The sequence below is a fragment of the Epinephelus lanceolatus genome, chromosome 23 (genome assembly GCF_041903045.1).
Source record: "Epinephelus lanceolatus isolate andai-2023 chromosome 23, ASM4190304v1, whole genome shotgun sequence".
Taxonomy (NCBI): domain Eukaryota; kingdom Metazoa; phylum Chordata; class Actinopteri; order Perciformes; family Serranidae; genus Epinephelus; species Epinephelus lanceolatus.
In genome coordinates, this window is record NC_135756.1 from 19,366,724 (window position 1) to 19,379,792 (window position 13,069).

The window sequence follows — 13,069 nt, forward strand, 5'->3', positions numbered from 1 at the left end:
TGAGGGTGGAGGGCTTGTGTGGTAATAGCAGTAGTATCGGAGCAAGGTCGGCTTTAGAACACTCACACACTCACACACATATAGTCTACCCCCAGCAGCCAGACATACACACACCAAATCAGCCGTCCTCACTTACCTCTGTCCATCCATGTGTATCTAACTGAAACATGAACGGCTTTCCTCTCGGATGAAACAGAATAGTGCTGCCATTCCCAGGAACATTACTTCTGACAGGTTTAGCTTCACTTCCAGCTGACTGTCCATATGGGTACTCCTGCTGTCATAATGCTACTACTGCTACCTCTGCCAAATCTACTACAATATTTCCAAGTAGCAGACGGTAGATGTAGCAAAATGAGTGAGAGCTAACAGTTACATATATTGATGCTTTGATTGTCAGGGTACAAAAAAGCGGAGTCGAATAGCAAGCCATTTCAATTCCAATATCCAGATAAGAAAAATACTGTTGCAACCCTTTTTGGTTATTTACTTCCCAGACAAAATACTGTTGAATAATGGCAGATTTTAATGAATGCTGTGTTTGGTCACCAGGTTACACGGTGCTCTTAATGAAGTGGCAGCAGTCTGCCAAAAAGCAGCCAGTTAGCTGCTTGCCAAAGTCGTCAAAATAAACACTCTTAATTATGGATCTCCAACAGGTGCCAGATATCAAAGGCTGGGTTCTTTTAAATAGTCAAAACAAAATATTTTAGTATGCATGAGATTCGTCAGTGCAAGTAGAAAAAAGAGATAAAATAAAGACGACATAGTACAACTTTTGATGAATCACAGATGAAGAAAGACCAATGCAGCACAGGTCAAGATATCCAGGCTTTTACTCTAGCCTAGATTGCCTTCCTGCATATGCTGCGTTGCTTCCTGTTCTCCATGAGCGCCCAATACAAGGTTTTGATCTATGTTTGATTGTACAGAACAACCAACCATCTTTATCACTGCCCATTAAATGCCTACCCATTTCAAAATCCCCACCCCCAGTTAGTAACGTAAGTTTCCATTTAAAAATCAATAGTCTTTAACCCAATCCAAGGTAACCCTGCTGACCTCATTGGGGTTATTTTGTCATGCTCTACAGAGCTGCCACCCTGCCCACACTAACTGGTTTGTGTTAAGGTCGTCACTGGCCATGCTCCCCTAATGTGCTGTTAAATTACTTTGTGTAGACCAATGCCTTTTTATACCACCAAAATTAGCTAATATATTGTGGTTATTAAATGCAGGGTAAAATGCTAAAAATAGGTCATAGACTCCTTTCCTATTGCCAGCAGACGAGTATGTCTTTCTGTGTTTTTTCTCCTGGTGTGCCACGTTTGATGCATAGACTGACCCATTGGTCTTGAAGCCTTGGGTTTTGGCTATCGCTCTCTTGAGTTTTTTGGAGCCAGAAGTGACCATATTATGATGAGAGGATGGACAGGGTGGTGTCGGTGGGTTATTTTCAATTGGAAAGGGGCTCAAGTAGCGCCAAGACAGATGAAAAAAAATTTGAAAGAAGCTAAAACAGCTCAGTATCAATGGGAAACCTCTCATTTGCAAGCTCTTCCTCGCTGACTGAATGATCACCACCGCACTTTAAAGACTGTCGTTATAAAATAGTGGCAGCTGAAAGGATGTCATCATCTGCAATGTGGAAACAATGAGCCAGTGAACATTAGGCACGGCGGTAATTTCTTTTGAATGAAACATGAAGTAACAGTTAAGTGCATATTAGACTGTAATGTTACAAACAGATGTTTAATGCGGCTGTAAAAGACGCCACCTATTGTCTTCATTTGTCATATGTGTTAGTGGTAAATGTGATCTCTCCCATTTAAAATTGGGGAACCACATACTGTAAATTACAAGGATAAATTCCAACATTTGTCACAATGCATTGTAAGCCACGTGAAATTAGTTTCTACGTCACCGCTGTGCCATAATTTAGACTCCGCAGTGGCACAGATTAGGATCCAATCATCACTAATAAAGCCTCTCTACAGTTTCAACACCCACGGCTCCACACATCTTCACTACTGGGCTTCACACCATCATAACTGACTCCAGTGATCCAGCATATCGCCCAATACGCACATTAAAGTCTTGGGGCGGCTTAACGTATGCAGCTGTTATTTCACTGTCAGGGTTTGTACAAATCAGCCGATGCACTAAACTGGTGAGGAGTGTAGGTCGTCATGACTAGCACATGGTGTTACAATATTAGAAACTCCTCACACACCCCAACCTTTGAAGGTCAGGGCTGTCTGCACAGGGGGTTAAATGTCACAGAAATTAATTACTTCCCCTGTCAATCTCTGCTATCGCCGTTTCCCACGACAGACAAAAAGGGGGCTGGGGTTTTAATTCATGCCCCCAACCCTCATGCCCCTTTTTACCCCACACCCCTCCTCTTACAACTTCAGAGTGCTGAAATGAATTTGGCAGCATGGGGTTAATAAAGATTACCCCTTGAGTTTATCTTTATGTGATTACCTTTATACACAGAAGACATCAAAAGGAGCCGGGAGCGAGTCGGGCTAAATTTAGAGACATTTCCTGTGGGACGGGACCAGCCGCTGAAATACCATCACTATAGCCATCAAAGCGCCGGCCCTTTATTCTGCCACATGCTGGGTTCAGTTTGATACCTACAGGCTTTCATTTCATTGATGTACAGGACACATGCTGGGGCTATGTTTATGTGTGTGTTGTAATGTCCTCTATTGTGTGTGTGTGTTTACTGTGCTGGGTTGAGTCGCAGTGTGGTGATGACTGCAGCTTCTTAATCAGGGTGAAGTTAGAGCAGCCTGTGAGACTTTCTAGCCCATAGACTATAGAAATAATGCAGGTAGCTACTATGATGTCATCCATTGTTCTGTGGACTCCCCCTCTGAAGCCTCCAGTTTGGCATTTTAGTCGTCACCTTCTGGAGCTAGAAGTGACCTTTTTTGGATGAGAGGGTGGAGCTGTGGGTGTATGAGGGGTGGATCTGAGTCATAGGCTGCGTTTTATTAGGCGTTCAACATGCCCTCGTTGACTTCCCCTTGGCACTTACCCTTGAGGGGAGTCCCCTTCGCCATCCTAAGTGTCGTTACATTTGTCTGGAAAACTGAAATTAACTTGGTGAGATTGACCCTCGGAGGGTTGAGGTTAAAACACAGAGCCAGTTAAACTTCAGGGATATTGATCTGACCAAACACACAAGTGATTGTGAATCAGTTTCACCTGCTTTGGTGCAAATGAAAGTGACAACAGGTGCAATGGAGAGGCAAAAGCAAGACAACCCCCAAAAAGGGAATGGTTTTACATGTGGTGTCCACAGACAGTTGCTCTCTCCTCATCCTTCCTGACTGATTCTTCTATAGTTTTGTGTTCTGCTAGTGTCCTTGTCACTACTGGTAGCATGAGGCTGTACCTGCAGCCCAATCAGGTCCTCCAGGGTGTCATATCCACACGTGCGGTCGCAAGGTTTGCTGTGTCTTTCAGCACAATCTCAAGGAGATAACAAGAGACTGGCCGTTACACGAGGAGAGCTGGACAGGGTCGGAGAAGGGCATCGACCCAGCAGCAGGACCGGTATCTGCTCCTTTGTGTGAGGAGGAACAGGAGGAGCACTGCCAGAGCCCTACAAAATGACCTCCAGCAGGCTACTGGTGTGCATGTTTCTGACCAAACTGTCAGAAACAGACTCCATGAGGGTGGAATTGGCGCCCTGTTCACATGTGACAGGTGTGAAAGCATTTGGAGACACTGTGGTGAACGTTATGCTGCCTGTAACATCATCCAGCATGACTGGTTTGGTGGTGGGTCGGTGATGGTCTGGGGAGGCATATCCTTGGAGAGTCGCACAGACCTACATATCATAGCCAATGGTACCCTGACTGCTGATAGGCACTAGGATGAAATCCTCAGAGCGATTGTCAGACCTTATATTTGTGCAGTGGGCCCTGGGTTCCTCCTGGTGCAGGACAGTGCTTGGCCTCATGTGACCAGAGTATGTAGGCAGTTCCTGGATGATGAAGGCATTGATGCCATTGACCGGCCCTCTCTTTCCCCTGACCTAAATCCAATTGAGCACCTATATGTATAGGTGCATCCAACGCCACTTAGTCCTACCACAGACTGTCCAGGAGCTCACTGATGCCCTGATCCAGGTCTGGGAGGAGATCCCCCAGGACACACCACTGAGTCACATTATGAGTTGCGTGATAAAATTCATGCAGGTTGGATCAGCCTGTGATTTCAATTTTTTACTTTGATTTATGGTGTGATTTTGAATCCAGTCCTCAGTGGGTTAATAATTTTGGTTTCCACTTATCATTTTTACTTCATTTTGTTCTCAACTTACAGGTCTGTATAGGCAGACTTTCATATGTATATTAGCAAACAGTTTCTTAGGAAATTTTGATTAATAGCTTGACTATTCATTCATTTTCCTGAAAAGTGTAACTGAACTAACTGCAGTTTATATTTACTTTGGTTGCTTTGCTGTTCAGTGAGTGTGTATTCTTTATTCCCAACATTAATATCTGTAAACACATGGAAATATTGCACACTAACAGAGATGTCTAATTCAGAAACTGATGCAGCTAATTACAAAGTGCCTGTCTTGCAATTATCCGCAAAGGACGCCTTCACCTCACAGAAAGGAGTCTGCATCATATCTGATTATTTGTAAAAAAGGCAGTATCGCGTTAATCCTGCAACTGGTGGTCAATAGTTGGGCTGAAGGTGAACAAGGGCATCTAGCTTGATGCTTTTGTATGTTATGTCTAATGGTTGGGTGTATAGTTATGGTGAAGGTTAGAGGCTTGGGGATGCAACAGTCCTTATACACTACAGATGAGCGAATGCGTAAAAGAGAAAAAGGGGTAGGGCTTTGCAGTTGCCTGGATATTGTGCATCAGAAAATTAACACAGATCCTCTTTGCATAAATCGATCCCACTACTCATGACTACAGAACAACAAAACACTCCCAAAGTGATTAGTGACGGTGATGCAGAGCATAAAAACCCAGTTGGACCTCATCTCCCATCGGTGGTGTCGTTTCAGCTGCTCTGTAAAACAGATGAGCAAACTCCGTGTTTGAAATGACGTGGTTTTGGAATCCATCAGATCCACTGGGGACAATGTGGGCTCATAACAGGTGCACCAAGGGAAAACATTGCTGGTTTAAAACATTATTGGTTTGTGTGTGTGTGTGTGTGTGTGTGTGTGTGTAACAGGAGGTGGAGCTGTGCAGGCAGAACAGCCAGGAGAAGCTTGGCTTGACGCTGTGCTACAGGACTGACGATGAGGAGGACACCGGCATTTATGTCAGCCAGGTAGGGACAGATGTTTCCGTTATTTGGTCCTCCTACACTGACACATATAGGTGGAAAATAGTGTCACAGCATGTAACTGTTTTTAGGATTTGATTGTAATTGCTTTTTTCCAGTCACACAATTACACACCTCCCCGATGAGGTCTGATAGAGACAGGGCCGCGTGTTCGTTAAATCAAACTCGGGGCGCCATGATCAGTTTCCTTCGGAGCAGGAAGTTATTAAAAGATGGCATGAAATCCCATTTGAATTCCCATCTTTACATCCTGACGCAGCGAGCAAATCTAAGTGAATGAGGGAGGAAGGAAAGTGTTTGCCAGTCAAATATCAGCTCTGAATGAGCCACGCGTGGCCAAAGAGGAAGTCGGGTTTGAAATGCGATTCCCATCCTGCCATTCTCATTCCTCCTCCTTTGACGTGTTTTAATTGAGGGTTTTAATTAGCTCGGAGCAACAACCTTCTCTCCCCCTGCTGCACACACAGTATGTTAAATGACACATTTACTGTACCCCGTCTGAATACCAAACACACCAAACAAAGAGAGGACGTATTCTACTATTCTTTTTAAAATTCTAATAATTTGCCGCTCAGGGAAAAAACTTCCTCTTGCACTACTGTTGATAAGACAAAATGAAAACAAATGATTGCCCTTTCTGAGACAAACCGAAATGAATGATTTAATTATGAGGGCTTTAAACACCACAAACGGAATTAGGAAAGTGTTGATTCTGACTGCAGGTGCACTTTCAATCCCATTAGGAACAAAAACAGACAAGGGGGTGAAAAGTACGAGCTTAAAACGCCATCATAAGTATATAAATGGCAGAATTAGTGCCTTTCAGTCTTCTTAGAATAAATCTGTGAACCCTGCCAGTTTTTTTTCCTCTGGTTTTCACCTGTTTCTCTTGAACCAGAATCTGAATGTTAATACAAAACCTGCTGAACCTCGACAGATTGTGAAAGCAGACTCCCGCCGACAGAACGCATCTATTTTTGTATGTCTGATAAAAGAAAAGAAAATGCTAATTCCCCTCATTAAAATGTATGGGAAGTACGTGATTCTCTTCTCCATTTCCACTATTTCTTTTTTTTCCCACATGTAGCTAACTCTCTTGATCTTCAATGCAAGAACAACAAAGTTTGTGAAATGACTATTGAGGGCTTGTGGTGCTGTTGCATATCCACTGGGATGCATTCTGAAAAATACGAGATGTTTATTCATTCAGCTAAAATAGAATCAAGTCTGCGCAAGTTTTATTATTTTTTTCCTTTATGACTCACATGCTCTTTTGTATAATGTCAAGGACTTACATGTTACCTCAGTCAGTGTAAGTCACTAAACTCAGCATGAAGCAGAAATACATGTCAGCGTGTATCATATATATAAAATACAAGGTCGTCAGCGAGAAAAGAAGCATGTTTTCTTTATGGAAAAAACAGACTCTTTACCTGACAGCAGAAATGAGAGAGCAGTGGGGCACCAGCAGTGTTTTTCAAAAGAAAACAGAGCTGCACAATGCCCGGCTGCCAGCATTGATTTTCATGTCATTTTGTGCAGGTGGAGCCAAACAGCATAGCAGCGAGAGACGGACGCATCAAGGAAGGAGATCGTATTCTACAGGTGCTTATTTTCATCACAGTGACCAAAGTACATTTACACCTGGTTATATTATGAACTCACATGTATAGGTTTTATCAGGCCAGCCATTAGGCAATATTGGCCACAAAGCGGGCCCCTCATCCTCACTTATTGCCTATAATTTGAAAGGCATAGGTGGTCACATGTTTGTCCTGGGCCGAAAAAGAAACCCTCCAGTGAATGGTTAGAGAAAAGTCAAATCAAACTGCAAGGTATTATATCATAAGATTAACAACAAATAGGAACAAATAGGCCTTACATTTTATCTGCATTTATTCATTCAATCATGATGGCTACCTCAATCATATATTGGTTAAAGAGTTTTCCCACTCATACCCAATTTATGCAATTCCAAGACTGATCAGGGACCCCAGTGTGCACAAATATTTAAATACACAGTTTTGAAAAAAGGGCAATATTCGTTTTTACCTTGCCAAGATTTTTAACGTAACTTCAGAGCGTTATTTGGCCCCCTTTCCGATCAGATAGCATAGCATGGTTGGTGCCAATGGATGCCTTATGTCCTCTCGTTTTGATATGATACCTGATACTCTTCACTGTAGCTTCTGATACAGCAGGTTTTATTTGCTAACTTTTGTCTGCCTCACCTCTCACCATTGACTCTGCCCGTCATACCTGCTGCTTCTTCACATTGTTTTTGCCAGACATTTGGCCTTGGGCCGGGGTCATCTGTACCCTTTGACATGGGGACTGGCCCAAAATTTTTTAAATCACGTTAGACTGATAAATGTTCTATTGGACTGAAAGCTCATTTCTCAGACCGTTATCCCAAAATCAAACGCCTGTCACTCTAAACTCCAGTGTCTTCGGAAATACACACTCCCTGCAATTAGACAACTCAATCACATTTTTTTTTTTTCGCATTGTAGGTTTCTATAAACCATGATGCGTTACATTTTTCATGTGTGGCTACATTTTGGCACAAAAAAAACTTGATCATGGTTAGGAGAAGATCATATTTAACTTTTAACACCCCTGTCTGGTGGAACAGTAGTGGCTGCAAAAGCAGGGACGAGCTGGTAAACACCCCTCGAACGCCTCAAACGTTCGGTAAAAACGCCCAGGACTAGTGGCTCAAATGCTGCTACAAAATGCCTCAAAGGTTCAGTTAAAACACCCAGGATTAGTGGCTCAATCGCTGCTGGGAAATGCCTTGAGGGTTCGGTAAAAACACCCATGACTTGTGGTTAAAATGCTGCTAGGGAAAGCCCCAAGGGTTTGGTAAAAACACCCAGGATTGGTGGCTCAAACGTTGCTTCGAAACCCAGCGAAGGGTTGATAAAAACACCCATGACTGGTGTCTCAAATGCTGCTAGGAAATGCCTCAAACGCTGCTGGGAAACGCCTTGAAGGTTGAGTAAATACACCCAGGATTGGCAGCTCAAACATTGTTGGGAAAAGACCCGAAGGTTTGGTAAAAACACCCAGAATTGGTGGTTCGAATGCTGCTGGGAAACGTCTCCAAGGTTCGGTAAAAACACTCAAGATTGGTGGCTCAAATGCTGCTGGGAAACACCTCGAAGGTTGAGTAAAAACACCCGGCATTGTGTGGCTCAACTCAAAGGCTGCCAGGAAACTGGAATTAACTGCAGGGAGCGTGTATTTTTGTAGAAATGGGCATTTGTTTTTGGATAACAGGCTGTTGCAGAAATGAGCTTTCAGTCCAGTGGGACATTTTCTGACTCCCTGAATTTTGGGCCATCGGAACAAATGCATGGCACAAATGCATCTTTGATACCAGACAAAAAAAACAAACAAACAAACAAAAAAGAAATCCCCTTTTTCTTGTTTCTTATTTCTGCCTAAGTGGATCCTCTGGGCTGCTCGCAAGACAGTCTTTTTAGCGGGTAGCAGAGCAGCTGGTGTCTCCAGTCAGGGCAAGCATATGTATATTTAATCACCTCGTTTTACCAGGGAAATTAAAGTCCTTAGTCGCAGTTACACCAGGCACTACATCATCCCCAGCACTCCTCTCTGTCTCAGTCTTACTCTTGTCTCATTATGCAAAAACACCTAATAGTTCTCTCTAAACACATATGGCTAAAAACGTTGCAGCCACATAGAGGCAGTTTTTCTACTTTGGATTGTATCAGTCTGCTACAGATATAAAAAAGTTCCAGTGCTGATTGTTTTCCCACTGGAATACAGGTTTAACAAACAGTAAAGCTTTGCACTCTTGACTCCAAGCTTCCCAATTAGTGGCACCAGGTGTGTGTAGCCAAGGTGAACAGCCCCTTGTTAAGACTTAATGAGAGCATGTCTGTTTCTTGTCACGTCCCGTGCACAGAACCTTATGTGAATACAACTCTCACCCTTCTCTAGATTTGTCCTTAAACTCTTGCTGCCATGATTGGTCTTTCTGACTAGTTAAACATGTTGATTCATATGTGATTATGTGAGCCATCACATGCAGTAAATTTAGCCCACATCGTTTTTGTTTTGTGTGATTTTACATATTTGTGTGTGTACCTCACCCAACTAGTTGATGAGTTCATTGAAAACACCCTCTGCCTCTGAGTGCCCTCCTTCTGATTGGCTGTTGCCCTTCACCTGAAAGATTATTTGAGCCACGAGTGCCTCACAGTCTGTTGTGTTGTTAGATTACAGACCTGTTTGTCCCTGAAGAGTCTCGCTTTTGATTGTGAGCACGGAGGCATTTTTCCTACATGACAGGGGCCAGTGTAATACAGATCAGTGTGGCTTTGTTTGAAAGGGAGGGAAATATGCAGTGAAAAGCACATTTTTGAAACTGAGCCTGTACAATGCAAACACCAGCACATGCTTTGAATCGTGCATTCAGCGTCACCAAACATGATGGAATTTAGTCTTTCATATTGAAGTATAGTATGAGCATGAGGGGGCAGCCTCTAGCTCAGTGAGTAGAGTGTCTGTTGCATGTAGGCTGAGGGTGCTTTCACACCTGCCCTGTTTGATTTGGTTCAATCAAACTCAAGTTTTGCACTGATCAGGTGTGTTCATAACATAATGGAGACAGATCACTGTAGTCTAAGGGCCGTTTCATAGTCGATGCAAAGGCACGCAGACGTGATTGGATGTGACTGGGACGCATCGAGATGCATTGGCCACCATGATGCGTGCTTGCGTCTCAAAATGTGTTGTCCTGTTTTTTTGATACGCGACGCATGTAATACCATGCGTTGCCAGCAGGGGTGATAATGCAAGCGACATACTTGAAATTAACCACTTTTTGTTATTCACAGAAGAAGCAGGTATGAAATATGGCGGGCGAGGAGGAAAAACTTTGCAAACTCATACGGGCACATCTCCATTTATGTGACAGTTCTAGTGCCCTGCACTCTAATAAAATAGCAGTACTAGCTAGCTACAGCAGTACTAGCTAGCTGGAATGTACTGGTGACTCTACCCCTATTGCGCGAGCGATGTATTGCATTTCAAGTGTCGCCTTTGCGTTGAATGTGTTGATTCTGAAAGGAAGTGCGTTGCGTGCGTCAACTATGAAATAGCCCTTATAAAGGCAAAAGAAAGTTGTAGAAATCAAGTGTTTTCCTTGCATAGAGGGAGAAACAGGATTCATTCCTGGAAAAAAAGAAAACTCAAGTCTCACCTTAAAAATATGGTTTTCAGTATGTGCTTTGAATGACAAGTTCTGATGAATACAATACCAAAATACACTGTGACCATTTAGATTTCAACCCCTTGAGCAGTTTTGCCACTCGTAAAAAGCATGAATTTGCATTTGTCTGCATTTCACACCACCTTATGTTGAGTTAAATGGGATTGAACAACATTAAGGAAGATTTAACCTCCATGATTACAACAGATTTATCATTTGTGACACATAATGGCGAAATAAAGATTACAATGGCATATTTGTCGCAGCAAGATGAATAAAATTTATCTTCAAATAGAAAGGTTAAAAAAGTTAAACAGGCTGTGCGTAGTGTAAAACTGACAAGCAGCACAAACTAAGAAAAAGTTAATTGATATAAATTGTCGAGCTTGATCAAATTAAGCAGCTTTATACAAGTACCTGATAATTATAGCCCAGAATAAACAATATGGGCCATTGGAGCACCTCTTAGCAACATAATGCTAAAATACAGATTGATGTATATGTCATTTTCATAAGCAACATCTCAGGTTGCTTCCAGTTTAAACAACAGCGTACCAACGTTACCTCTCCTCCATATTTATTATACATAGCACTCTCTGATTACCTCCATTCTCTCACTGTAGTGTTTCTGTGTCCCAGTATTGTGAATGATTGTGGGGAGCAGGGCCTGCTGTACTGCTGGCCCTATTATCTTCTTCTGACAGCCCCATTACTTTAGTGAGGAAAAGATGAACGCCACCTGTCAGGGAACAGTTAATTGTGTGTCTGGATGTGCAGACTCTCGTGAGGTCCGACTCTGCGCTCGCAAATTGACTCCCCTTACCGAGCGCGTAGCCTAACCATGCCTTTCGTAAAGGATTGCGTGGAGAAAGGAGGAAAGACAGATGGAGAGATCTGAGAAGGAAAGGTGTAAGAAGAGACTAATGGAAGGGGAAAATGGGCAGAAAGCAGGAGACGAAAAGGTGCCAGTATGTGATTAGTCAAGGTGTGTCTTGCAAGAACAGGAACAATGGCTAGTTGTGTTACACTCATCTTTTCATTCATGTCAGTTAAATGGATGATGATGATAAAATTATAGGTCATTTTCTTGGGTTTGTGTGGTTGGGACTTTCTACAAGTTTGCTCTCCTTAACATGACCATCTGTACTTATCTTTGATGGACAGATAAATGGCTGTGAAGTGCAAGACAGAGAGAAAGCTGTTGCCTTGTTGTCAAGTGAAGAAGCGAGGAGCATCGTGCTACTGGTGACAAGACCAGAAATCCAGGTAAACACTCGCGCACCTTCCCAGGCTCCCCTGCCCTATCTTGACAGCCTATGTCATGTCAAATAGCTGCCTAAGTGCCTTTTGCTTCCCTTCAAACTGTCAGCGTGATTGTAGTTGGAGTTCCTGCACACAGACACACAGACAGAATTCTGACAAGATGTTGTGATTTCAGCTGGAGGAGGAGGTATGGCTGGATGATGAGCAACAGGAGCTGGTGGAGGAGCTGAAGATGGAGATTCTGGAGGAGAGGAGGAGGCAGAAGGAACATAACTTTGACAGGGGGGATGAGGTGAGAGTATAAGCTGAGAGAAATGCAACAAAACAGGAGACAAAAATATCCAATAAAAAAAGTCAAAGTGGAAGGGAAATCGGTAAGAAAGGTTACAGGGTAGGAAGGAACTGTTTTTTGTGCCGTTTTGATGACCATGCTTGCCTCGCCAAGTGGCAATGTTCCACCAAAACAAGTTCCCTTGTATGCTATTTTGCAAGGGCACTGTTACTGCATCCTGGGCTTAGCACCGCCCAAGAAAGTTGTGACTGGTTTTAAGAAATAGATACAAGCTAGAGCTTTTCTCCCCCTGTAGCAGAATGATAATGTGTGCTTCCAGTCATGTCTATAGTGCTGACAGAGCACTGTGGAGAAAGGTCTCGCCGCTGTACATGAGAGTAGGACAGAGTAAATGAAAGAAGGTGACAGAAGAAGAAGGATAGCAAGAGAACAGGGTTTGATGTATGTCACCTTACTGTCATTTCAACCCCTGTTTTAGACAAGAATGTTGATATTGGATGGTTCTACAAAACTCAGTAAAAGATCATGGCTATGGCAAATTAACTATGGTTACAGTTTGGCAAACAAAGCACCTGATTATGGGTATAGAAACAAATTAAGGGGCGACTTGACTGCAAGCAGGATCTGAAATTAGCACCTCGTCAGGTTGTCCACTTATTTATCGTCTGTTTGTCCATAAATAAACACTGCAGCTCCTCAAGACCAGGTGAAGTTACTGTGTATTGTTTCCCAACATAGGCGGGCATGTTCATGGGTGTGCATGCATGTGTACAGTACCATTCTACCCCAGAAAAATAGGGCTCCCCTGAAAGCAACGGTATAATTTAAACACTGCAATTTACCAGTGGTAGAAGAAGTCCTCAAATCTTTTACTTAAGTTGAAAGTAGTCATACCAAAGTGCAAACACACTCTAGAACCAACAAGTAGCAGTCCTCCATTC

At 43.0% G+C, this 13,069-nt stretch overlaps 1 protein-coding gene across 1 annotated transcript in view; it reads left to right on the top strand.

Annotated features, from left to right (window-relative positions):
* The window catches only part of pdzrn4 (PDZ domain containing ring finger 4), a 49,856-nt gene that overhangs the window by 33,486 nt on the left and 3,301 nt on the right, over nucleotides 1-13,069 (top strand). The window contains exons 4-7 of the mRNA XM_033614294.2: nucleotides 5,221-5,319; nucleotides 6,877-6,939; nucleotides 11,738-11,839; nucleotides 12,012-12,128. Of these exons, the coding sequence (XP_033470185.1) occupies nucleotides 5,221-5,319; nucleotides 6,877-6,939; nucleotides 11,738-11,839; nucleotides 12,012-12,128 (381 nt within the window). The remainder of the gene's footprint in view (nucleotides 1-5,220; nucleotides 5,320-6,876; nucleotides 6,940-11,737; nucleotides 11,840-12,011; nucleotides 12,129-13,069) is intronic.